Source organism: Amphiura filiformis, chromosome 10 (genome assembly GCF_039555335.1).
Source record: "Amphiura filiformis chromosome 10, Afil_fr2py, whole genome shotgun sequence".
NCBI classification, from domain to species: Eukaryota; Metazoa; Echinodermata; class Ophiuroidea; order Amphilepidida; family Amphiuridae; genus Amphiura; species Amphiura filiformis.
The window spans coordinates 17932536-17959727 of record NC_092637.1 but is presented as its reverse complement, the minus strand read 5'-3'; the positions used below and the strand labels follow the sequence as shown (position 1 = coordinate 17959727).

General features: G+C 40.1%; 1 protein-coding gene across 1 annotated transcript; it reads right to left on the bottom strand.

The window, feature by feature from the left end:
- Positions 1-5195: 5195 nt before the first annotated feature.
- On the bottom strand, positions 5196-17916 carry LOC140161712 (beta-1,3-galactosyl-O-glycosyl-glycoprotein beta-1,6-N-acetylglucosaminyltransferase 3-like). The gene is made up of 3 exons (XM_072185011.1): positions 17857-17916; positions 13785-13916; positions 5196-6657 (listed from the first exon to the last, which is right to left on the bottom strand). The coding sequence occupies exons 1-3, from the start codon at positions 17914-17916 to the stop codon at positions 6232-6234; spliced, it is 618 nt and encodes a 205-aa protein (XP_072041112.1). The 3' UTR covers positions 5196-6231.
- Between the last annotated feature and the right edge of the window lie 9276 nt (positions 17917-27192).

Genomic DNA, 27192 nt, shown 5'->3' with positions numbered 1-27192 from the left:
CCATGATGGGCCGCAATAGCTCCAAACAGCACAAATGAGTCATATATATGTAATATTCTACAAATTATGAATATTAATATCTTCTATATACCATGAATATTCATGAGCTGAAAATTCACACGTCACCCACATCATTAACCAATGCATCCCAACCCTCCCTACCCTCCTGACCATCCCTAGCACGATAACCATCCATGCCCACCACCCCTCCCATATGAGATATGCATCCCGACCCTCCCTACCATCCTGACCATCCCTAGCACGATAACCATCCATGCCCACTACCCCTCCCATATGAGATAAGCATCCCGACCCTCCCTACCATCCTGACCATCCCTAGCACGATAACCATCCATGCCCACCACCCCTCCCATATGAGATATGCATCCCGACCCTCCTGACCATCCCTAGCACGATAACCATCCATGCCCACCAGCCCTCCCATATGAGATATGCATCCCGACCCTCCCTACCATCCTGACCATCCCTAGCACGATAACCATCCATGCCCACCACCCCTCCCATATGAGATATGCATCCCGACCTCCTGACCATCCCTAGCACGATAACCATCCATGCCCACCAGCCCTCCCATATGAGATATGCATCCCGACCCTCCCTACCATCCTGACCATCCCTAGCACGATAACCATCCATGCCCACTACCCCTCCCATATGAGATATGCATCCCAACCCTCCCTACCATCCTGACCATCCCTAGCACGATAACCATCCATGCCCACCACCCCTCCCATATGAGATATGCATCCCGACCCTCCCTACCATCCTGACCATCCCTAGCACGATAACAATGCATGACCACTACCCTCCCATATGAGATATGCATCCCGACCCTCCCTACCATCCTGACCATCCCTAGCACGATAACCATCCATGCACACTACCCCTCCCATATGAGATATGCATCCCGACCCTCCCTACCATCCTGACCATCCCTAGTACGATAACCATCCATGACCACTACCCCTCCCATATGAGATATGCATCCGGACCCTCCCTACCATCCTGACCATCCCTAGCACGATAACCATCCATGCCCACTACCCCTCCCATATGAGATATGCATCCCGACCCTCCCTACCATCCTGACCATCCCTAGCACGATAACCATCCATGCCCACCACCCCTCCCATATGAGATATGCATCCTGACCCTCACTACCATCCTGACCATCCCTAGCACGATAACCATACATGCCCACCAGCCCTCCCATATGAGATATGCATCCCGACCCTCCCTACCATCCTGACCATCCCTAGCACGATAACCATCCATGCCCACCACCCCTCCCATATAAGATATGCATCCCGACCCTCCTGACCATCCCTAGCACGATAACCATCCATGCCCACCAGCCCTCCCATATGAGATATGCATCCTGACCCTCCCTACCATCCTGACCATCCCTAGCACGATAACCATCCATGCCCACTACCCCTCCCATATGAGATATGCATCCCAACCCTCCCTACCATCCTGACCATCCCTAGCACGATAACCATCCATGCCCACCACCCCTCCCATATGAGATATGCATCCGACCCTCCCTACCATCCTGACCATCCCTGGCACGATAACAATGCATGACCACTACCCCTCTCATATGAGATATGCATCCCGACCCTCCCTACCATCCTGACCATCCCTAGCACGATAACCATCCATGCACACTACCCCTCCCATGTGAGATATGCATCCCAACCCTCCCTACCATCCTGACCATCCCTAGCACGATAACCATGCATGACCACTACCCCTCCCATATGAGATATGCATCCCAACCCTCCCTACCATCCTGACCATCCCTAGCACGATAACCATCTATGCACACTACCCCTCCCATATGAGATATGCATCCCGACCCTCCCTACCATCCTGACCATCCCTAGTACGGTAACCATCCATGACCACTACCCCTCCCATATGAGATATGCATCCGGACCCTCCCTACCATCCTGACCATCCCTAGCACGATAACCATTCATGCCCACCACCCCTCCCATATGAGATATGCATCCCGACCCTCCCTACCATCCTGACCATCCCTAGCACGATAACCATCCATGCCCACCACCCCTCCCATATAAGATATGCATCCCGACCCTCCTGACCATCCCTAGCACGATAACCATCCATGCCCACCAGCCCTCCCATATGAGATATGCATCCTGACCCTCCCTACCATCCTGACCATCCCTAGCACGATAACCATCCATGCCCACTACCCCTCCCATATGAGATATGCATCCCAACCCTCCCTACCATCCTGACCATCCCTAGCACGATAACCATCCATGCCCACCACCCCTCCCATATGAGATATGCATCCCGACCCTCCCTACCATCCTGACCATCCCTGGCACGATAACAATGCATGACCACTACCCCTCTCATATGAGATATGCATCCCGACCCTCCCTACCATCCTGACCATCCCTAGCACGATAACCATCCATGCACACACCCCTCCCATGTGAGATATGCATCCCAACCCTCCCTACCATCCTGACCATCCCTAGCACGATAACCATGCATGACCACTACCCCTCCCATATGAGATATGCATCCCAACCCTCCCTACCATCCTGACCATCCCTAGCACGATAACCATCTATGCACACTACCCCTCCCATATGAGATATGCATCCCGACCCTCCCTACCATCCTGACCATCCCTAGTACGGTAACCATCCATGACCACTACCCCTCCCATATGAGATATGCATCCGGACCCTCCCTACCATCCTGACCATCCCTAGCACGATAACCATTCATGCCCACCACCCTCCCATATGAGATATGCATCCCGACCCTCCCTACCATCCTGACCATCCCTAGCACGATAACCATCCATGCCCACCACCCCTCCCATATGAGATATGCATCCTGACCCTCCCTACCATCCTGACCATCCCTAGCACGATAACCATCCATGAACACCACCCCTCCCATATGAGATATGCATCCCGACCCTCCCTACCATCCTGACCATCCCTAGCACGATAACCATCCATGCCCACCACCCCTCACATAGGATTTTGGAGAAAAATGTGATAATTTTAGGGAAATATAGAATGGCGGAAGAAACAAATAAAACATTTTCCTGGAATGTGTAGACCATACTCTTTCTGTTCCTATTGATTTGGATACTGAAATAATTCTTAAAATGAAGCTGTTGGGTGATTTATGTTGGCGTTTCTAGAGTGTGTCATTATTGGCAAACATCTAGGGATATTGTTGAGAGGGCACTCGATTCACGAGATTTCTTTTGCAAGAACGTCAAAATAGCACGAATTTTGTTGGTTTGCGACTGAAGAGTGTCCGCACTATAGATTTCTGCCATGCAAATTAGCTAGTGTCAGTGGGTAAGAAAGTGGCATCTTTTGAATCGTTAAGACAAGCCACATAATCTTATGTAAAACTCTGCTGGGTGTTTCGATCATGTATTATGCGTGTTTGGTCAAGTGAGGGTAATTTGTAAAGCATCAACTTGTGAACAAGTCATAGAGGGGATATTTGGGTGCATTGGGCACTTATGGGTTGGGTATAATAGATTTCTATGTATACAATTAAGTCTGATATATTTTCGATGGAATATATATTTTCACTTGAAAAGTTAGTAGTTTTCCGAATTGCAATTTCTGAATATTATATAAAAGGTGAGAATAAGACTGTAAATGTAAGAGTATGGGATAATTTTGATTGTTAATAAATGCGAAACGCCGGCGGTAGACATCAGCAATATAATATATCAGGGATTGCCGCGATTCCTGCAGTAGCTTTTATGAATAGAATACAATAGTGGATACAATAGCGGATACAATAGCGGAACAATAGAGCTCTCTTACGGGCAAATAAACCTCGTCGCGTTTTGCTAAATTTCACTTCTTCTTTTTCATGAACTAACCGTTATTTTTTTAAACTTGTGGCAAAACTTCGACCGAAGTTTTTAATCACGTTCGAAGACTTGAGACCAGTCCAGTACACAGATCCAAATGCAATACCGTACTTGGTCCAGTTTATTATGTTGTACTCATTTTTAAGGAGAACAAATTATGACATTGGCTGGAAGGACGCTCAAATCACTCACAGGGAAGGTACAGAAAAAAAAAAAATCGCCGTAGATGTGATGATGTAACAGAATCAACTACCATGGCAATAGGTTAAAATAATTTTGAATATATCCCACTGCACCAGTATACGTTCCCGCGGTACATCTACATTGAACCGTAGATGTCATAGATATCGGACCTGTAAGAATAGTATTTTTGAAATGAGCGGTATTGTTTTTAATCTATAGCTATCTATGATTGCAGACATACACAGGTGATGAGAGAAACCCGGGGTGCAACCTGCAAATCCTATTCGCCAGCGGGATTACGTTGGCAACTGTACCAGGCACATTTCATAACGATAGTAAATGCCATAGAATTTGCGTGGCGATCATCTTGATCATGGTTCAGGACTCGAAAGCGTGATCCCGACACGTTGACAAAGTGATTATCGGATTACACGTAACACTTCAATTCGCTTCTACACATGTGAGTATCATGAAAAGTGTTTATCATTGTTGTACAATTGGGGTGGGGTCACACCACGTGAATAAAGTGGGATATAAAAATCCCGGGAGAGGCAATTAACACAAATGACCATACCGGAAGGACTCCCAGCTCCAAAAGACCCCCTATATTTTTGATCATTTCAGACCCAAAATTGCTCATTCCTCATATTTCGGGGTTTTTTTAGGTGATTTTCAACCAAAAAGCCAAGAAAGACCCTTGATTTTGACTGTTTGCAGCTCCAAAAGACCCCATTTTACTTGTTTGCAGCTCGGTTCGCAAAAGACCCCCTTTTACCGGTACGCCGTCAGCTCCCAAAGACCCACCTACTCAAAATTCCGGGAAACATACCTACCGAACGTTTTTGATGTGCCCCCCGGATAAAAATACTGCTTACGTGTCTCACTTTCAAGAAGATGTGTGTATTTTGGAACAATAATTCAAAAAGACTTTGTAATAACCATGATAAAAATCAAAAAGACAACAATTCCAGACATTTTCAGTTATTTTTACACTGTTTTATTAACGTAACCAGACGCAGTTAACAAGTAGCGCAACCACCGAAAAGGGCCGAAAAGTCACTTCGTACAATGTGGATGAGATTTTCCAGAGCGATTGTAAAAAGTTCTTTACGTTTCCTAAAAAGGTGATTTGTGTTTCTGTCAGTGTTTCTGTGCCGAATTGAACACGTTTGTGTACAGAACGTATTCGCATGCCGTCTCGCTCGTTATGTGGCCGATTGAGATCGAATTTTACTGGGACGAGATTTTCCATAGCTTTTATAAAAACAATTGAATCAACCAAGGGAAAACATTGTGAAGTTTGACCATAAAAGGAGATAAGACTAAACTACGCCTTAAAGGAATTGACTGATGTTGCATTTTTACAAATGCTATTAGTGTGGTCCACAAAAGAGGACCCTGCCTTCTAATTGAATTCCTACCAAAGTCAGTGCTAAGGACATACCCAATTTTTTTCAATATTTAGAGATATACTAAGATGTTTCAAGTATCCATGTGCGCATTGTGGAAGACATTGAAAATATGCACTATTTTGTGTGCGAGTAAAAGATGCTCATACAAGTTCATGATATTTTTTACACAAATTTATTATGTCTCCTACAACATTGTTTCGAGAAGGTTTTTACACCTCCTCTCATCAGGGAGTGGTCAATAACAAAGTTCTCAAAATAAAGTTCATTCCTGTGAGCGTCGGCGTCTATATTTATGATGTTTGCGCGCGTGGTCCGAGCGTCAGCAACAATTGTGGCGTTTGCGCACCCGGTAATGATATCCGTCCGCCCCAGAACAGAGTTATTTATCCTTATTGAAGTGAATGGCTGAATTGAATATATTTATTACAGTTATTACAACCCTGGAACATAACTTTCACTTGTATAATGCTGCCACGAGTAGTTAGTAATAGGAAAATATGTTGCTTTTTGTACAATCCCTGGTCGTTGTTCTCTGTACCTTAACAGTTCCTCCATACACTGCATTGTGACTGGGTCATAATCATAGTGAAACTTATTAACAAACATCTCAGGGCGTCTCCAAAGAGTCGGAAGATCATCCGACCTAAATATACACGAATCGCACGTACTTCCCCCGGCATTTTGAAAACGTTGGTAGCATCTGCCATTTTGTATATTTTACGTTACCATCAGTAAGCTTAGGCAACTCGTACGGGTACCCTCCGGGTGCCTCGGGAATACGCTGAAGAGAATTATAGCAAACATTTCGTCGGGAATAAATGTATCGTTCAACCAAGTCAAATATGTTTTTGATATGTTGTTATTAACAGCGAAGTCGATAAATTTCCGTGTGGCCGCGATGTATGTTGAACCTTTGTATATTTTAATATCTAAGGGTGGTGGATCCTTTTCCTGACTAGTAATATTACCCATTTCATTGAATTTATACTTAAAACGGTATTCGAAGTTTCCACTTCCTACGTGCTCACCTTCAATATAGTTATGACCGTTGTAAGCCTCCAATTGTTGCACAATCTCAAAGTTTGTCTTTAAAGGAAAATCTTGACCACAAAGGTTGAAGAAATATTTCCACGGCACGGGATGCTTCAACAAGTCTTCCATACAATGTAAATTAGCTAAGAGAAGGACATTTTCCCCAACCCACACTTTCAATATTAGATGCGATGAATACATTATCGAAACAATCCGCAAGATTCTCAATAGCTCTTTTGAAATTTGGTTTAGATTTTAAGTCCACATGTATGCAGTATCCGGAATAATCTCTCCACCTGAAAAAGTAAAGAAAAATATCTTTATTATCTATTATCTATTAAACTGGGGCCCAGTATCTACAAAATACATGAAGGCCGCAGGGCCGGCGACTCCCATACGACGACTAAATTGGGACCCCAATATAAGGGCCCCGCAGGGCAAGAAAGCAAGAATAACCTTAAGGGTGTGAGACTTAGAGACAGCCCGTCACCCAATTCAAGCTTTTAAGAGGGCACACCACTAAATAATCGTCCCATTGTAATACACGGTAAAACCCAAGTAAGTAAACTCGTTTTTCTATCAGCTGAAGAGACACGTGGATGAATCTTTTTGCATTGTAAATATTACCCATTGGGGTTTACAAAGATACCAATGACAGCAACTTTTTCCGGTACGGGGGCCCAGACAGTGGCCTCAAAAGGCCCGATGTCCCATGATAACTTGTTATTCAGCCAGATGTAGCGAGCTGTTTAAAATGCAGTGGGAATGGCCCTGAAGGAAAAAAATATCCCAAATGTGTCAATTTTGAAATGCTCTCTTTCCCTTTCAAATTGGTATAAGATGCGGGAATAAAGAAAAGGGGGACTCCGCTTCCAGTTGTCACACGCATGGGACCCGGCGTTACGAGACATTCCTCACCATCTGACGTCACAACATCTGACGTCATCAAAACATCTTTCTTCAATCAGATGCCTGACGAAGTCCGATGCTTTCGGACGCAACGTAGCAAAGTGAATTGCACATTTTAGTTCCAGAATTTGATTTAATTTACAAAATAATGTTTTGAACTACTGGATGAATAATCTACACCAAGATATAAAGTCGCATTGTGCTGAATGAGGCGTTAAAATACGCTACGAAGGAGATATCTATTGCTGATATTGGTATTGATGAAGTAACTAGGTTCTGCTGATATTGGTATTGATGAAGTAGTTACCTACTTCTGATATTGTTGTTAATGAAGTAGCTATCTACTGCTGATATTGTTGTTAATGAAGTAGCTATCTACTGCTGATATTGGTATTGATGAAGTAGCTGTACGTCTACTGTGGACATTGGTATTTATGAAGGTCTATTTTCTTTGCTTCTTTACGGCACGCTTATAAAGACTGATATTTTTGTCAAAAAATGGCTTGGGATACCCAAAAACGGTTCCAACATAGCGCTGGTCCATATGAACGAGGGGCTTGATATCCCCAGGGTATCTGATTTTTACTATTCATCGCACTGCCTAGCGTATAGCAGTACCCGATGTCTGGGTGACTCCACAACCAACAAAGCTCTTGATCTGAAACTGCAAAGAGAATCTATTTGGAAAAAAAAATCTTCCACCGTCGCCTTATGTGATCAGATCCATCAAAGATCTACTGATGGCGATCAGCTCCACCTTTGGAAAATAACAAAACCCAAGATCAAAAGTACTCTGAAAGAGGACACCAGCATTTACTGGAAGTCGGTTGTGGAACCACTCGTGACTCAGGGGGATACAGCTAAACTTTTAATCGTCGGCTGTATTCCATAGTGGCGTATCGTGATTTTTAGTCATTTTTTTGAAAATTGGCACATATGTTTTAATGATGTTCTCTTTCATTTTTTCTAAGTCTCATCAGTCATAATTAGCTAATTAATTAGTAATTAATTAATTAAATGTGGCGTATAGTTACAAAGTGAGATTTTGTGTATTCCATAGTGGCGTATAGGCCATACGCCACTTTTTCTTCACATTGTAGAATTATGAACGATCGGAACAGATGTAAAACATCGTATGTCATAGTGGCGTACGCGTATCGGACCTATACGCCACTATGGAATACATGTACGAACGACGAAAAGTAACGCCATAGGGATTACACGGCGACCGAGGTGGCGTACGGTAAACGTAAGGTTAGGGTATTGCGTTTTGTTCGTTTTCCATAGTGACGTATAGTTTTATTGTCAGTTTGCCAGCAATAGTATGTATTTATTTCTTTTGAAAAATATATAACAATAAAAACTATTTAGTTTACTACAGAAATTTCACATCATTTACAAAATATAATGAATGTCTGATTTACACAACTCGATTTTAAATTGGCATTTCTTCAAACCCGATTTTCTCGAAAAGTTGTTTATTCGCGGCGCCCCACTATACGCCACTATGGAATACGGACGACGGAATGTAATACAAATCTTACTTGGAAATCTATTATGTACAGTCTTCCGGAGAGCGTGCTAAAATTTGCTATCAATGCTGCCATTGACAGCCTTCCCACCTTCACAAATCTCTATAAATGGGGAAACGACTGAACGGGAACTGCCCCCTCTGTGCATGTAAGGGTACCCTTCTTCATATCTTGAACAACTGCAACCATATCCTTGATCGGTACCTCTGGCGTCATAACAACATCATCCGCATCATAATTACCGCTCTGGAGAACAGCCAACTTTTTCTCAATAAACGTGTTCTCATCACGGCGGACATTGAAGGGTACCTTACTGCAGGGGGGACGGTTCTCCCTGACGTCATACCCACAGTTCAAAAACCCGATATTGTGTTAACGTTTCCGGAGGAGAAAAAAATCATTCTGTTAGAACTCACCGTGCCTTTTGAAACGAACATTGATAAGTCTCACAAGCTTAAGGTTGACAGATATGCTTCCCTGGTAGGCGACATTACTGACACTGGCTACAATTGCAGTTACATTCCATTCGAGGTTGGTTCAAGAGGTCTAATTACAAAATCGAACAAGACTCGTCTTAACCGCCTCCTGCATGTAGCCAAGTCGCACATTAAATACAAAGATCTGAGGAATGACATCTCCAAAATGGCTCTCACGTCTTCTTTTTCCATCTTTCAGGCAAGACATGAAAAAAGAGTATATCCTCAGATAGCCTACCAGGGTGGCGTATCTGTCGCCTGATGATCAATGTCATTAATCTGTTGGTTAACGTCCCAAACCAGGTAGATTTTACACACTGCCTAAGATTCACAAACATTTTGACACTATACCACCTGGCCGTCCTATAGTTAGTGCCAATGGCAGCGTCACAGAAAGGGTTTCTCTTTTCATTGACCACCATCTCAAACCACATGTCTCATCCTTGCCATCTTATGTTCAGGATGACATGGACTTCCTACGCAAGATACAGGCTGTTAATGCACAAGGGCCCCTTGCGCCTAACACCATGCTTTGCACTATGGATGTTTCAGCCCTCTACACCAATATCCCGGCACAAGAGGGTATAGATGCATGTCGTTCTTTTCTTGAACCCGCATATTCTTCTGACCAACTTGATGCTTTTTGTGACCTCATGGATATTGTTCTTACTTGCAATAATTTCACATTTGACCGCACAAACTACAAGCAGATATTTGGGACGAAAATGGCGCCCTCTATGGCTTGCCTCTTCATGGGCCGTCTAGAAGAACGTCTGCTCTCCTCTATATCCAAGAAACCCCTCTTGTGGATGAGATATATCGATGATATTTTCTTTCTGTGGACACATGGTCCGGATGAACTTCAGCACTTTGTAACCTTGTGCAATTCTTTCCATCCAACAATTAAGTTTACCTCTGAATCCTCTATCAAGGAAATACCCTTCTTGGATGTACTGGTATCCATCAGAGATGATACTCTCCATACGGACCTGTACTCTAAACCCACTGACTCACACCAGTTTCTTCACTGGACTTCCTGTCATCCCAAGCATACCAAGTCAAGTCTTCCGTACAGCTTGGCTTTCCGGTTGAATCGCATCTGCTCCTCTCCCGAGGCGCTTCAGAAGAGAAAAGATGAACTTGAAGGCTTTCTTAAGGCCAGAGGTTATCCTGGCTCTGTTATCAACAGGCAAATCAGCAAAGCTCTAGAGATTCCTAGATCTGACGCTCTAGTGCCTCGTACGCCAGACTCTGATAATCCAGAACGCATTCCTCTGGTCATCACTTACCATCAATCGCTTCCTAAACTTTCTCAGATACTTCACAAACACTTGCGTATCTTGCATTCTTCTGATAGATGTAAGAAGGCTATTCCCAACCTACCCATGGTCGCTTATCGCAGAAGTACTAACATCAAGGACATGATTGTACGTTCATCCCTGCCTCCAGACCAACCTCCTCCTAGAGGCTCTATTGCATGTGGATCTTGTAAGTCATGTGAACATGACATCCACCCAGGCCCACCAGTCAAACATACTAAGGAAGGGTCGTCTTTCACTAGTTCTTCCACAGGTGAAAGCCATGACATCCACAAACACATCAGTTGTCAGAGTGAGAATGTGATCTATCTCATCACTTGTGCTAATTGCCAAGTTCAGTATGTGGGAGAGACTGGTCGTAGCCTGTCAACCAGACTGGGTGAGCATTGCGCCGATGCTCGCCTTAACAGAAATACACCAGTAGCCAAACATTTCAACCTCCCAGGACATTCTGCTAGTCACATATCTGTCATGGGTATTGACAAACCCCCAAAGACTGACACGTTCATGCGAAAGAAACTTGAGAAAGACTGGATCTCTAAACTTAAGACAACCCAACCACTTGGCTTAAATGTTAAAGATTAACGTGCCAGTGTATCCTTATTTGGCCTATGGATCTTACTTGCGTCAACACATGTATTTGACATACATGTACATGTAGGCCTACATGTTTGATGGGACAACTCACATGTGGCTTTCACACCACTGTAGGCCTCCCTCCTTGCTTGCTTGTATAGACCTTTTATCACTACCTATTTTGGCATATTTCATGTCAATTTGTTACGGTATTTCACTGTTCTTTGGTTTTAGTGATTTGTTGGCTTTCCACTTTCATCTAAAGGTCTTTACATGCACTGAGAATTGGTTTTATCATGCACGGTCCATATGAGCTCATATGCATTTACTTTATCTGTTTTTCTACTTCCAAACCTACCCCCCCTTTTCTGCATGCATACTGCCATTTTATTATATGTGACCTTCCTCAACTTGTGTTTTGATTAAGCAATTATTGGCTTTTCACTTTTCTTAACACATGTATTATGCAGGCCTATAATATTTATTGCACCGTGCATATCTTTTCTAATTACTTTTTCATTTACTACTGGATCTACATGTATTGTACATGCTTGATGTGTCAATTCACATTTGGCATTCTCACTGTAGGCCTCCTTGCTTGCCTATGTTTTTCCATCTTTTAGTAGACCTTGTATCACTACCTATTTTAGCATATTTCATGCTAATTTGTAACGGTATTTTACTGTGCTTTGGTTTTAGTGATTTTTGGCTTTACCACTTCACTGCAGGCCTATCCACATGAACTGCAGTTAAAAATATTTTTATCATGCGTGGACCATTTGCATTGTTACTTCTGTTTTTCTACCCCCCCCCCACCCCCTCTTTCTGTATGCATACTACACTCTAATATTTGCGACTTTCCTCAACTTGTGTTTAATTCAGCAATTTTGCTGTATTTTTTTCTCTTCCCCCTTTTTTTTTTTTAAACATATATGTATTTAAAATAATTGTTTTGTAATATGCATGACTCTTCTCTTTTAAGTTTGAGTGACATTGGCCCACTTATCTCCCTCTATTCATTCTCTTCCTCTTCTATTGATTACGACCCCTCTTGACACCTACTTCCTGTCAATTAGGACAATACCCTATTGTCCTGTGTTCGTGCTTATTTACATAATGCTTTCCAGTTTCTCACTGTAGTAAACTGTGCTTCATTGAAGTAAGACATGCTTATTTTGCTGTGAGCTTATCTTGTTTGCTACTGAGTTCTATTTGAACTTGCCTTCAGTTTTTGACTTGAATTTGTTTTTAAATTACAGCATGTAGTTTTCGTTGTTTGCTTTTATATTTTGTTGTCTGTCCCTGAAGAAGAGCAGTTTATCTGCTCGAAACGTCGGTTGTTTTTTGTCTGTTTAGTGTTTGACTGCTATGTACACAGTGATTTTCATCACTTCCAGTGTACTGTTTTCCTGACACTTTTGTGGGCTCTGGAATTGGCAATTTTTGGCCATCGAACTTTGCTTGTTTTGTGCCTACTCTGGATGTTTGGTTTAGCGTGTCTGTTTATATGCACAGTGATTTTCATCACTTGTTCTAGTGCAGTTTTGTATTACCATTGATCCTTGTTGTTTTTGCAGGTTTAGCACTTTTGTGAGCCTTGGAACTGGTAATTTTTGGCTATCGAACTTTGCTTACTTCCTATGCCTACATTTGCTGGTTTTGCCCCCCCCCTGCATATTGTCTAGTCTGTATTTTGCTTGTTTCCCCACATCAAGTTGGTGTACCTTGCTCGTTTTCCTTTCTGTTGGTTAACCTTTTTAAAAAAAAAAATTTTTATAACATTTTTTTTTTTTTTAGGTGTTTTAAAGATTGTGTATGTGTAATATGTATTTCGTTCATGCCATGCCTGGTGGTCAGTAAAGGCCCCAGTTGTCTTGGATGTTTGTTGGTTTCTTTATTCTTTTAAATTTGTATGTTTAAATTGCTTGAATAAAGATGATGGAATAATAGCAAATACTAGAGAGTAGCGGGCCCGTAAAAAAACAAATGAAAGATACATGTATTAACCCGACGATTCCACAATCTTTGACCCGCAACTGTCGTATTTTCTAATTAATGTTTTACTTGAATATTATATTACTTGTTAGTCTGCTTTCGCCACAATGATCATCCTCGCGATGAGGACTTCGATAAACCAGAGTGCTTAATCGCGGGAACACACTTTTAAATGAGAGATAAATTTGCGGCTCAATGTTATGATGAGATTAGCAAAAGCGTTTCCCCACGAATACGCCCACACTACCCAAACCCTCTAAAATAACTTAGTGCCGCTGACTGGAGGTAGATAAATAGACTATAAAGGCAGGGATTGTCATTGATAACGGGGAACATCATTGTCACAAGACAATTATCAAAATAAAATATTTTGATATTAATCCGCGATGTTATAAGGCCAGCCGATTACGAGCTGATCAAAGTATATATACCTGTGCCGCATCCTTGTGCACCAATATACTATAGGCGATGGGGAAATCCGCTTCTTTCTTCGACAATGGCCTTTTAGGGTAGTCACGATATTGCTTATACCTGCTGCAATCTCCAAGCCAATTATCAGCTACCTGAATGAGTTTTTGATAAAGAATACAAGGGATCTGCAGTTAATAAACAAAAACACTGTTCATTATTATTGATAAACACATCGCGTATTAGGCCAATAGGACCCCGTAACCATCGTTCAAATCATGTTGAATTTGCCCGGATTTGCCAGAGATATAAAATAATATAGTGCAATACAATAGAGGCCGTCAGCCTTTCGCCATCTTGTGGGTACAAATGATCTGTGTGTTCATGAGTCGGACACTACGCGCAAGGCGCAGCGTGCCACGCAGCTGTTATCGCGCCTCAACGCGGTGATTTTGCTGCTCACGCATGGAGATCGAACGACCATCACAGCGTGTACCCACAAGATGGCGGCATATGACGTCACGCTGACCATAGACATACCACCTAGACCTGTAACTGCCCATCCCTAACCGTGGCAGTAGGTGAAGCCACGTATCCAAGGTGATTTTGGTCGGGTGGTCGGACGCGGAGAAATAAGCGTTCATGTCTGGAACGAAAACGCGATCGTTTGCGTGATTGCTGCGCCGTTATCGCCCGCGTCAAATGCAACGTGTTCTGTAGACGCGAACATGTCTGCTTGTTTGCGTCCGGGTTGCGTCCTTGTCAAAATCGTTGCTAAGCAGTGTTGACTTCACTACGCAAACCAATGTTATAGGTCTAGGTTCTTGTTTGTCTGGGACGCTGACGGCCTCTATAGGCAAAAACAATCTGTATCATATACCCGCGCGCTATGCTATATGAACTCCAATTAAAGCTTAGAGCTAATCGCTGGCAGTAAAATTCAGCTTATTTTCAAAAAGCACCGCGCTTAGATTTTTTACCAAACGTGTCTGAGGTATTGAGTAAAGGTCGTTAAACTTTTACACAGGGGTCGGACTTAGTTTAAAACAATACTTTTGTGTCCCTCTACTCATAAGGATTCAGAAAAAGTATAGTTTGAACTATCTATGACATATGGTTATTGAGCTAATATTGTGGCGTCATATAGTCTTTACGGGAAGTGAAAATGAAAATTGCTCTGATTTTGTTGAAAATGGCTTTAAATTATTTGACTCTCCATGATAAATCAGATAAATAATCGTTTTCCCTATGTTGGATGTTTCGTTGAGAGCGAGAGAATTGGCCTTTCATTTTGATAAATTACTATACGATGTACTATGAAACCGTCATTTAGGTATTTTTAAATCATTTTACCCAATATTTTCACGGATTCGTATACTTTTGTCAATTATTAATGAATAGTTTCCAACTATAAGTACACTCACCGCGGCATCCGAAGGAATGCGAATTTCTGCAGGGTCTTTAAGAAGAGTTTCTTTTTCAACTCGTTCTGATCTCCAGCAAATACCGCGGAACAGTTAACGTAATAATATCTGTGCATAGGAGAAAATTGAGGCAGAAATGTAGCCGACCGCAGCAGATCATCAAGCGATCTCACTTGACGGTTTTCTCCTATTTTGACCGTCGATTTCTTGCCAGACTTGTACCCGAGTCCAGCTCGTCCGAGTCCGAGGCGAGCCGAGTCCGGTTGTATCCGAGTCCGAGCCAAGTCCAAGTCCTTTTGTGTCCGAGTCCGGACTCGAGTCCAAGTCCAGGGGTGCCGAGTCCGAGCCAAGTCCGAGCCCAACAAAAATAAGCGAGTCCGGACTCGGTCAGAGTCCATGCCTGGAGGTGGGTGAGGGGGGTCATTCAACTTTTACATGTTTAATGTGGTCGGTATCTGCCTACTGGCATTGCTTAGTAGGAGCCATATAAATATGGGTCATTGGGTATAATAAAATAATAAAAGGGGTAATTGGGTATAAAATTGTGAAAGAAGGGGGTCATTTGGTGTAACATTTTGAAAAACTGGGTCATCAGGTGGAACATTTCCAAAAAATGGAACAAAATTTTATATTTTGTTTCTAATTTTAAAATTTACAATACAAATTTGCTGAAAAAAGGACAATTTGAAAGTTTCCGCATAATTTTACGACATTTTGATGACAAAAAGAAGGCCGTTGGTCAAAGGCCACCACACCGCTCCCCCTATACATACCCACCCTACTCACCCACCCACCCCACACAGTTGACATTTCAAAGATTAAACCAACCAACAGTATACATTTACATGTACACACACCCCACTTCAAACACCCATACACACGAACAGGTAAGGTAAAAACTACATGTATGAGACAGCAATCATATGGGGGTATTTGTGAGTTTACATGTAATGTGTCACACACACTCACAGTTAACTTATGTGCAGCACAGATCCAGGCTCTGTGGTGCAGCATACATGTAAATGAAGGGCAATGTATTTAAATACAATATAGAAAAATAACATCATCATCATCATCGTTATCGTTTTCATCATCGTCATAATAATAATAATACTAACAGAAATTCAGAAAAATTTGGTTGTTTGATATTAATTCTAAACATCTTTTCAAAATTGGACAAAAACAAATGTCCCAGACAAATGTGCTGTGAGTAGTGAGCACACACAAATTACAGACACCCTAGCCCTATGGATGAGTACCAGTTACTGAGTGGGAGCTGAGATGTATGGTCCAGTGTGCATGTTTATATCTCTTTCAAGAGTTTAATGGATTAGAAAGAAAAGTCTTAGATATTTTTTATATAGTCCAAATATTTAATAAAATCAAATACATTTAATTAATTATCAATTATTTCATTAATGATGACAATATGATTCTGCTATAAATCTAAATAATTTGGTGGATATATGTAGGATACATGACAGATAACAGATTTGACAGCCCCTATTAATTTATGGCTAAATAAGTGAAGTCAACATTTTATTTGAGATCTATTTATTTATTTTGACAGTTTTAGATAATCAATTCACATTTTACATGTATTTAATATTGGACTGGACTCGGACCGGACTCGGCTTCGAGTCCGAGTCCTTTTGTGTCCGAGTCCGAGCCGAGCCGAGTCTTTTTGTGTCCGAGTCCGAGCCAAGTCCGAGTCCAACAAAAAGTCGACTCGAGTCCGGACTCAATTCCGACATTCGAACGACACATCTCTGTTTCTTGCAGGTTGTCTCTTTAAGAAACATAGTGACAGATATAGTCAATAATATTATGGCTGCGCATAGTATGGCTAATTTAGATAAACGCACTCTTATCATTTTGCAGTGTTATCTTGCGTATTCTCTCAAAGAAGACAATGAACCCTGTAAATCACGGTGAGCTTCAAAATTAAAAATGTGTTATAAATCCCGTTATACACCATAATGACACAATAAACACAATGACGTGTAATCTAAAATCAAAAGTAAGAGTTTAATAGTATACAATTATATACGAACCATTGTGCACATGCCTAATTATAGTAGGGTTGGGTCTCCGATCTCCATTATTTGTTCTCATTTGTGATGCGATCAAGCAAAATCAGTCGGAACTCGGTAATATTGATTTTTAAATATAGCCATACAAAGGAAATATTTCCTTTTGTTTCCTCTTGTTTTGGAAACTCTTTAATTGCTCATATCTTTGGAACTGGTTGCTCAATTTCAATGGAGTTTGCTGCAAAATCCAGCTTTGTAAATACTTTTTACTATCCTATAATAAACTGAAAATTTATTATTGCCGAGTTCCGACTGATTTTGCTTGATCGCATCACATTTGTCAACGCTAATATTCACATTAACGACATGCAATATTTTTTTCGTACGTCATTTTCGTAAACGTTGATTTGAGCAGATGTGTTACAAATATGATGTACAAAAATAAAACATTAAAGGTATACTGTTCAAAATACATCTGTAAAAGTTGCCAGTCAATAATTTGTTTTTGAGAAAGAAAGAACAGTTTACCATCCCAAAGTTTTACAATAAAACAGGACACCAAATATACACAAATCCCGACTGGCACACAACCAACTTGAAAAAGCAAGGGCATGTGCCGGTATGGGATTCTAACCCACGACCTTCCGATCTCTATGATTCTTGATGCCAATTTTGGACATGCTGCAGAGGGCGGCCATCTTGGATTTCAAAATGGCCGCCATTTTTTTGGCTATTATTCTATATATTGGCTATTATACTATATTATGACTATTATCTGGGCTTATGAGCAATATAATTGCTGGTGACAATACCCATGTTTGTGATACCAAGGATTCCATAAAAGCCATTAACTTAGTTGTAAGTAGTTTTGTTTGCCTTCCGGTTTCGAGGCATTCTTTAACAAAATGGTTACTATTGCTTTTTTTTAGGTTTGAAACATTTTGACTTGATGAAATAATAACCAAATTATTTAAAGAAAGGACGCCTCGAAACCGGATTGGTCACACGTTGACGGCTGGAAATGCCCCTTGCAAGGATTAAAGAATGTGATATATATATATATATATATATATATATGGCTGACAAACATCCGAGGTCGGTCTCAGATCTAAACAAATGCCAGTTAGAAGCACAAAATCGCCCCGCATCTCCCACCTCAAAGCGGCCTCCCGATCCGTTGCTAGCTCAGTAATACACCTAAATAGCTACTTGCGCAATGTGCATGCAAACAGTTTGAAACTAGTTCTTTGTATATTATATAAACAATAACTCTAATTTATTTTAATGGTTTGTTTTAGTCTAAAAACCAAAAACCAGGTGAAAATCTTTTTTCAAAGGCTTTACACCACTGTCCAAAGGATGATTTAAAGCCTTAAAGCCATATTATAACATTTTCATACAAAATAGATTAGCATTTCTTTGCCATAAAATGTTAGTTTTTACTGTCAGATATGTCCCCTTTTATTTTTGAGCCGAACAACTACGGCAAAGCAAAGAAAATTGGAATTTACTACCAGCGCATATGTCGCCAATACGTACCACTTCTTCGGTCATGTTATGGTACGACCATGGTACGACCCTTTGTTGTGTATCACCGTCCTGTACACCGTGTACGTACTGTGTCTTATGAACATGGTGTATGCGTCCGAATAATAATTCCATCGTAATAATAAAACGCCGGTTCCATCGTTTTCAAAATCTCGGATTTTGACAAAACTAAAGCACCTGGAGTCTTGATTTTTGCAGGGTATATTGGTTTAATAAAGTACAATATAATCGTGTAAAAAGTGAGGGCGTCCTCCTCAGCAAATGTTATAATATGGCTTTAATGTACGATCTTTTTAAATTTTCACATTTTTCTTTTTTTCTTCCAAAATGGTAAAATAGTTAATATGCAATCATTATGAACGTTCCCAATGCATCTGGACGCGAAAAACATTGGAAATTTGCAAATAAACAACATCATACACTTCACCTCTATCACTTGAAATATTTCGCACATTTTGCATTAGGACGGCGAGTACGGCCCAATGACGTAGACAAACATAGATCGCTGAGCTCGAACTGGTACGTTGCCGTTTCATTGACAATCACACACTGAATACGCCATTATGAAATGAAGGGACCTAACAAAATCAGCATCAAATGCAACTAAAATGGGAACTGAATTTACTCTAGCATGTATGGATTAATAAAATTAAATAAATGACTTGTTTTAGCATATTCAACTTTACTGTGTACCATTTTTTTATCAAAAAATTGCTGAATAATACAGGCAGGCACGCTCCTAAATCTAGTTCATTCGCCCGTTGCCATGCGGACGCTAAACAACTCTACCACCATGACCACTGAAGGCGAAATTTCTGAAAGTGGTAGAGTTGTTTAGCGTGGCAACACTGGTGATATACCAGATTCAGGCGTGCTTGCCTTTATAATTCAGCAATTTTTTGATAAAAACAATGGTATACTAGGAAATTTAATGCGTTTTAATACATGATTTGTTCAACTTTGTGTATTTATACAGCACCCAAACCGGGACCCAACCTGCTTCACAGATTCGGCGAGCAGGGCACTCTATCCTTTCTACCTCATTGGTACGGCCTCAGAGTTAGTCTCCTACGCAGCCAGTTTGCTAACGCTCTCTCCACACCTGGCCTCGTAGGAGACTACGATTTGCAATTGTTCTGATATTATCATAATCTGAAATATTATGATAATATGTCGGAACAACAGAAAATCATCCTGTTTTACTACAAATAGGGCGAATTTGACAGTTTGCTCATAGATTTAAGTTGGAACATGTGTAAGTATTACAAATTTATGCCAAAAAATCGGTTTTGAAAAAAATAAAGGTATATTCTGTAAAAAGATCATATATTAAGGCTTGAAAGTACTACCCAACACCCCACTGGGTTAAACTTGCAGCTAGCATAGCAGTGTCAGTGAACATGACACCAATGCTCTACCACTTCATAAAGGTGTATAGTTAAAATTGACTTTGGACAGTTTTTTTACAATAAAAACACTGTCAATATGCTGGTCGATTTCACATTTTATGTTATCTACAGAAGGTTTTATTCTGAAATCGACCAAGTAATAATGACACCATCACAGCTTTAAAACAACATCTTTCGTACATAATTCAGTGGGATTCGCAAAGTAAAGTCACAGTTGAAATTCTGGTGATAACACTGCATGATGGGAAGTACTTAAATCATCCTCTGACCATCCTCTGTCATGCATATTACGCATTGATGTTCTTGGTTTTTGAAATGCTGCATTGATTTGTGGAGAATGCAACTACCAATGGTTTTGACCATTTAATCCAGGTTTATCAAACTTTATCACCAGCTATGGCACCAGCAATAAGCCGTTTAACAGTATCACTAAAGGAATATCCAAACAGTTCAAAATCATCATGATAATATTTCTGTAATCTCATTATTAAATCCAATGGCACTTTTTTGTACTCGTTGAAAAATCTTTTTCCTGCCCTAGACGCGCGTATCGGAGGGTAGGCCACAGCATCATTCACCCCCAAGAACTTCAACATATACGGTGCTTCAGTCGCTAAATTTTCAAAATGGCCGATAAAATCGTACCGAATTGCACATGGCGCGGCCACCAAATTTTGTGGTAAAAAATGACCAGGGAAATTATCTAAAATAATACTATTTCCAATATCAGTGATGTATCGGATCCACTCTGAGAATGTTATGTTCAGAAAAGGCTCCTGTCCTTCTGCGTTATTTAATGGTGTAGTTGGAGCGTATCCTTTACGGTATAACTTCACAATAGTTCTCCCATACACATACTCCCATTGTCGCTGTGTATCGTCAGTCGATTTACAAAATTTACTCAGATACATCGAGAGTAACCGAGAAATTGGCTCACGAACAAAAACGGCTTTACGATAGTTTTCAAGTCGGTAATGTATTTCGTCTTCCGGATAATTCGAGAGATGCCGCATGGAATCATTCGAATGTGTCTTATACAACAGGTAAAAGACATGATACCATGTCCTACAAGAGACTTTCGGTATAAAATGAAAGAGGAATTTATATTTATCGTCCACAACGATATAATTCGAGTGCCGTTTGATCAAGTCCGGAAGTGAGCGAGATAAGTTTAACTTTTCACATCCTTGATCTAGAATTTGTAAACGTATTTGCTGCTCATGTCTCATCTTAAATTCACTATCCTGTTGATAAAAGGAAAATATGAGTAAGTTTTGTAGATTAAACATATTAATTAAGTATGCAAAACAGACGTATCAATACACTAAGATGCCAAGGGTTGTATTGGCACTCATGGAGTAGAAGAAGAAGGAAGTGGAGAATTACATTATATTAAATTGTGGATTTATATAGCGCCTTTTCCCCAGATCTTAGAGGACTCAAAGCGCTGTAATTTCACTGCCATGGTGAATCATCACAATCAGCTCGCATTCACTAGGCCATTTGTTGCCGAACGGCGCAAACCTATCCACACTTAGATGGTAACATCCACCAATTATCTGTGCAGCTCCCCAAATTCCATTGGGGGAAGGACATTTTTGATAACCAAACAACTAATCTCCGATTTTTGCGATACAGGAAGAAACCGGAGATCCCGGAGAAAACCTGCGAGGGCGAGCATGGAATCGGGATAAATCAAGTGCACGTGAGTCCTTGGGCCGCGCCGGGACTTAAACCCGGGACCTTAGGGGTGCAAGGCGAGGGAACAACCGCTGCGCCAACTCGCTCCCCGCAGAGAAGAAGAAGATGGAGAAAAGAAGGAGACGTAGAAGAAGGATATCAGAAGAAGATGATGAATAAATAGATCAAGCAGTAGAAGAAAGAGGATGAGGAAAAGAAGAAGATGATGAAAAAGAAGAATGTATGATAATGGAATTTTCTGATTGTAGCAAATTTATTCCTTAATTTGCCTAGGAGGTTATGGTAGTTCCACTTTGTTCATTCTTATTGCTGATGGTTCCTGATTCAGTAGTAGAGCTTAGAAATGACGTTACAGTTATCTTTAACTTTTCTAGAGGATTATAGAGGATTATGTATTCAAACCCATCTTGGTTTTGAATACATAATCCTCTATAATCCTCTATAAGTTAAAGTTAAAGTTAACGTAACGTCATTTCGCAAGCTCTCTATTATCAAAAAAACCACTAACGCTTAACACACATTCACCACTCCTCATAATTTCTGAAACTTCCTCATAAAGGTTCTATTGTTATGTGGCATAAGTGGTATTGAGTTTAATTGTAGTTCTGTTAGGGATAAGTTAATACAAAGCTATTATTCTTCCTTAGTCAATGATTGGTGTTTACATTGTATCTACTTCAAATAATTGGCATCCAACAACAGGAATGACAAGGAAAACCATGTTTGGCAATATTCAAACATATGTGACGTGTCATGTCAAAAGGAGACACTTTTGGGCAGGATCATAAATGGAGAAAAGACAAAAATATGCCCGGGGTGATTTTTTTCACAATTTGGGTTTGTTGCGAATTTGTGATGTTATTAATGATAAAAATATTGTCTGATAGTTTCAGACCAGAATATAACTGGCATCTTGTATTTTTTGAGACATTTGTCAAGGTAATTCCTACTCTCAACATTGTCAATAATGTTTTTAAAGGCCGATATCTCAATTTCCAATTTTATAATACCATAACTTACGAACTCAATATCTTCGCTTAGGAATATCCGATTTCATTGGAGAAAACGGCGTTGTGGAGCAAAATATCTCTGTATTTAAGATATGTAAAAACCTCAAAATTGATAACCTGCCCAAAAGTGTCTCCTTTTGACATGACACGTCACATATTTCCTTGTTTGTCATGATTTTTGTCCTTGTTGTTCCTGATGCTGTATTAGGCAGTGGCTGGTAATCCATCCACAAAGAGGATATCCCATAATGCAATGGAACATCAAGGAAAAATATTGGTACAATCACAAAAACTGGTTATGCTAGTGTCAACATAAAATAAAGTTTAACATGGGAACAAAGCATTCATGTTCATAACCAAGTCAAATGATGTATGATGATGAGTTCAATGCATTCAAACATAAAAAAAGTTTAGCATGGGAACAAAGCATTCATATAAACAAAGTTCATTAAGTCACACATTAATGTCGATATGGGTAAAGTTCCAATGACTAAGTATAACTACCAGAGGATGATTTTTAAATCATCCTCTGGTAGTTATACTTAAAAGTACTTCCCACCACGCCACTGTGTTGACTTGCGGTTAGCACAGTTGTGTGAGTGAACATGATACCACTGCTCGCACATTACATTGACGGGCATGGTTAAATTTGAATTTGGACTGATATATTTACAATACAAACGCATTCAAAATGCTAGTCGATTTCACATTTTATGTTACCTACAGAAGGTGTGAATTATCCTTTATGCATACATCACTTTTGTTCTGAAATCGACCAAGTAATAATGACACACGCACAATTCTTAAACAACATCTTTTGCACAGAATTCAATGGGATTTGAAAAGTAAAGTGACAGTTGAAACTCTAGTGATAACACGTTTGCAGTGCATGATGGGGCTTCCTTAAATCATCCCCTGTCCAACTACTGTGGTCCAATGATGTAGCAGTATAATTCTGATGGAGTTTTATGGAGAATTTCAACATGAAACAAAAGTTTAAAATGGGAAAGAAGCATTCATGTTAATGAGACTAATTTATAGAGAAGTCACACATTGGGCTATTGCATTTAAACTCCGGACTCCCCCTGTGGAAGATTTTGTAAATATCTGCCACAGAGGGAGTATGAATTTCAAACAGAATAAGCACATTAGGCAGCTCCATTTGAATTTCATACACCCTCTAAGACCGATTCATTGTGAATAGCCTACTCCACAGAGGGAAGTGATTTTCAAATGGGGGCTGCCTAATGTGCTCGTTCCATTTGAAATTCATACTCCCCCTGTGGTAGGTATTTCCAAAATCTTCCACATGGGGAGTGTGGATAGTAAATGGAATAGTTCATTTAAGCTGATATGGATGAAGTTCAAAATAACCAAGTCCAATATGATGTAAGATGATGGAGTTCAATGACCTTCACCATGAAACAAACTCTCAGCCATGCAGCCTAGCAAACGGTGAGAAGACTTACGTCAATTTTGTCTAAACAGGGTTGTCCACTACCCCAATTCCAGAAAAATACAGCACTAATTTTTTGGATTAAAAAATAATATCCTGTTTTGGCAAATGAAACATATCTAAATCCTAATCCTTTAGAGTGGCAATGAAAGTAAAATTTTAATATTTCAAATTTTGAAATAAGGGTCAAAAACATACGTTTTAGGGTGTTTTTTGTATGCTGTGACAATCAAGCCCAAAGACTTGTACTAAGACTAATTTCAGTTTAGGCGTTCTAATTTTTGGAAAAGACATGCTTCATTCTTATAAGCAATCATTTAATTAAAGTAACACAAAAAAGTGAAAATTACAGCAAAATTTCGGCATATACTCAAGATTTTGAATGCTTAGACTTGTTCCAAGTCTTTGAATTTTGTGACTCGATTGTCAGAAAATATGCCCAAAATGCATGTATTTTGCTCTTTTTTCAAGAAATTTGTAATATAGTGAACTTTTTCTTTCATCTCCAGTTAGTACTAAATGAATGATTAGGATTGAGCTATGTCATTTGGCAGAACTTGATAATATTTTTAATCCCAAAAAAATAGTGCTGTATTTTTCTGGAATAGGGAGTAAATCCTGCATCCTGGTACTGGAGACGTTGATAATTGCTGATACTATGCATTCTGTGACGAAGTTATTCCTGAATTTAATTGGAATATGACAACGTTGCTCAGCTTGTTTGGTTGCAGGTTAAAGCCATAATGTATGATTTGCTCCATAGCGACGCCCTCAATTTTTCTTGAATTACTTTTTGCATGATTGTAATGCCCAGTGGTGTACTAAAATACCACATGAAAGACTATGCCAGTCAAATTTAAGTTTTATATTAAGGGGGCACGCAGGATCATTCAAATTGGGAAATTTTAGACATTGTTTTGTATTGTATCTTTAAAAGTAATGATGATAAGTATGTTAAAAGTATACATTTTCTGAAAGGAAATGATGCAAGGAATGATGACAAAATTAAAAAATTTGAGAAAACGGAATCTAGTTTTCTGTCTTTAGAACACAAATATGCAATTTTCTTCAATTTGACTGACCGGGATATTTAGGGCAAGTTGTTATGGTGGACCGAAAACAATTGGCATGGAAAATCAAATTTGCCGCTTTTCTCAAAAACTGCTCATTTTTGCATGAATCCGTGGTGCTAGTTGGATTCCTTGCATAATACAATACAAAACAATGTCTAAAATTTCCCACTTTGAGTGATCCTGAGTGCCACCTTAAATCTAATTGTATCATTGAATCATTTACGTATAAATTTGTGTGCATGTCGCTATTCGTCGTACGTCTTATAATATACGTCCCAGCTGCGTGATACTCCTCGCAATAAGCCAATAATACACGTAAATACGATCGGCGAGCTAAACATGATTGTTAGGTAAAATATGCCAATCAGCTCATTAATATTCATAAATATGCAAATGACATGACACAAAACTATACAGCACATTAGGCCACAATATACAATCACCATACCAAGTTTGAAGTTGATCGGTATTTTATTTAAGCTGCAGATGGGATTAATGAAAATGTAGGCAAAATATGCAAAGAAGCGCATTAATATTCATAAATATGCGAATAACATAACACAAAACTATACACCACACCAGACCACCATATCTTATCACCATATCAAATTTGAAGTTAATCGGTGATTGCGTTGGAGCTGCATAGTGGATTAATGAATTTGCTTCCGCCCGGACACAGCCAAACAACCAACCAAAGAAATAGACAACCGCACAGCCAAACAACCATTTGATGATAACATAAGTCCCACATACGTGTGGGGCCAAACATTCAATTGATCCGTTACTGTTCAACATTAATTTTATTTAAACAATTGTTTTGTGAGAAAATTAATAAAACTTGAATTCCTTAATTTGGAAAAGGCCACTTCTTTTTATGATTAATGATTTACACGCTTAAAAATACAGATCCAGGAAAATGTCGCTCATAATGAATGACTCAACTAATTCAGATACCATTATCCAACTTGGTTCGATCGTTAGATCGACCGTCGATGCTTCGTCGAATTTGTAGTTGGTCAAGGTAGATCGATTGTGCAAACCTTTAAGGCAGAGAGCACAAATTGGCTGGGGTCCATCGTGGCCGCACGCTCTGGCTCTTAGGCAATAGACCTTTTCCCCTTCTTCCCATCATGCACTATTCCAGGGTGTATGACGTAGTCCGTCCATCAATCTCATAGATCGTGTGCATCCGATGATCTTGGCAATTATATTGTCTTAATATGGGAATATTGATTCCATATATTGTGGATTTTCGTAAAGACCATCGATGTTACCAAATATGAAATTTTAAAATACACATGTTATGCAGTTATAGAGCGATGTAGAAGTAGAACACGTGTGAAAAGAGATTGTTGTTTACGTATTCGTTTTTCATCTCTGACAAAAATGCAACGGACGCCGGCCGTATATCACTGCGTGTCCCGTCATTAGTTTTTCACCTCTACGTAGGTCTATAAAAAGTGATGAAGGTTAGGTTTTGAAAAGAGGAAACTTTTTTTTTCGCGATGACCCATGTCAATAACTCATAGATATGTTGGTTTTTTTGCCCCCGAAAGGTATTAGCCATCATGTGCCATTATTCGTGATTCCTTTTTCCGACGACGGCACCAGCCGAAATGTCCGTATTCCAAAATGTAATGAACAGAACTCTATACTCCCCAGGGGAAATGATGTGTGTTGCGACACCCGACAGGCGGAAGTACCCACCTGGAATAGTGCATGATGGGAAGAAGGGAAAAAGGTCTATTATACATACTTTTAATTTACACTTTCGCTG

Bases quoted from the DNA above. Each gene is read 5' to 3' on its own strand.
- LOC140161712 (XM_072185011.1), bottom strand. From the start codon at position 17,916: ATGGCCGCCCTCTGCAGCATGTCCAAAATTGGCATCAAGAATCATAGA. The intron at 13,917-17,856 runs GTGGGTTAGAAT...AAACTCATTCAG, and splicing joins ATCATAGAGATCGGAAGGTC to GTAGCTGATAATTGGCTTGG. The intron at 6,658-13,784 runs GTATATATACTT...GACTTGTTGAAG, and splicing joins TGCACAAGGATGCGGCACAG to CATCCCGTGCCGTGGAAATA.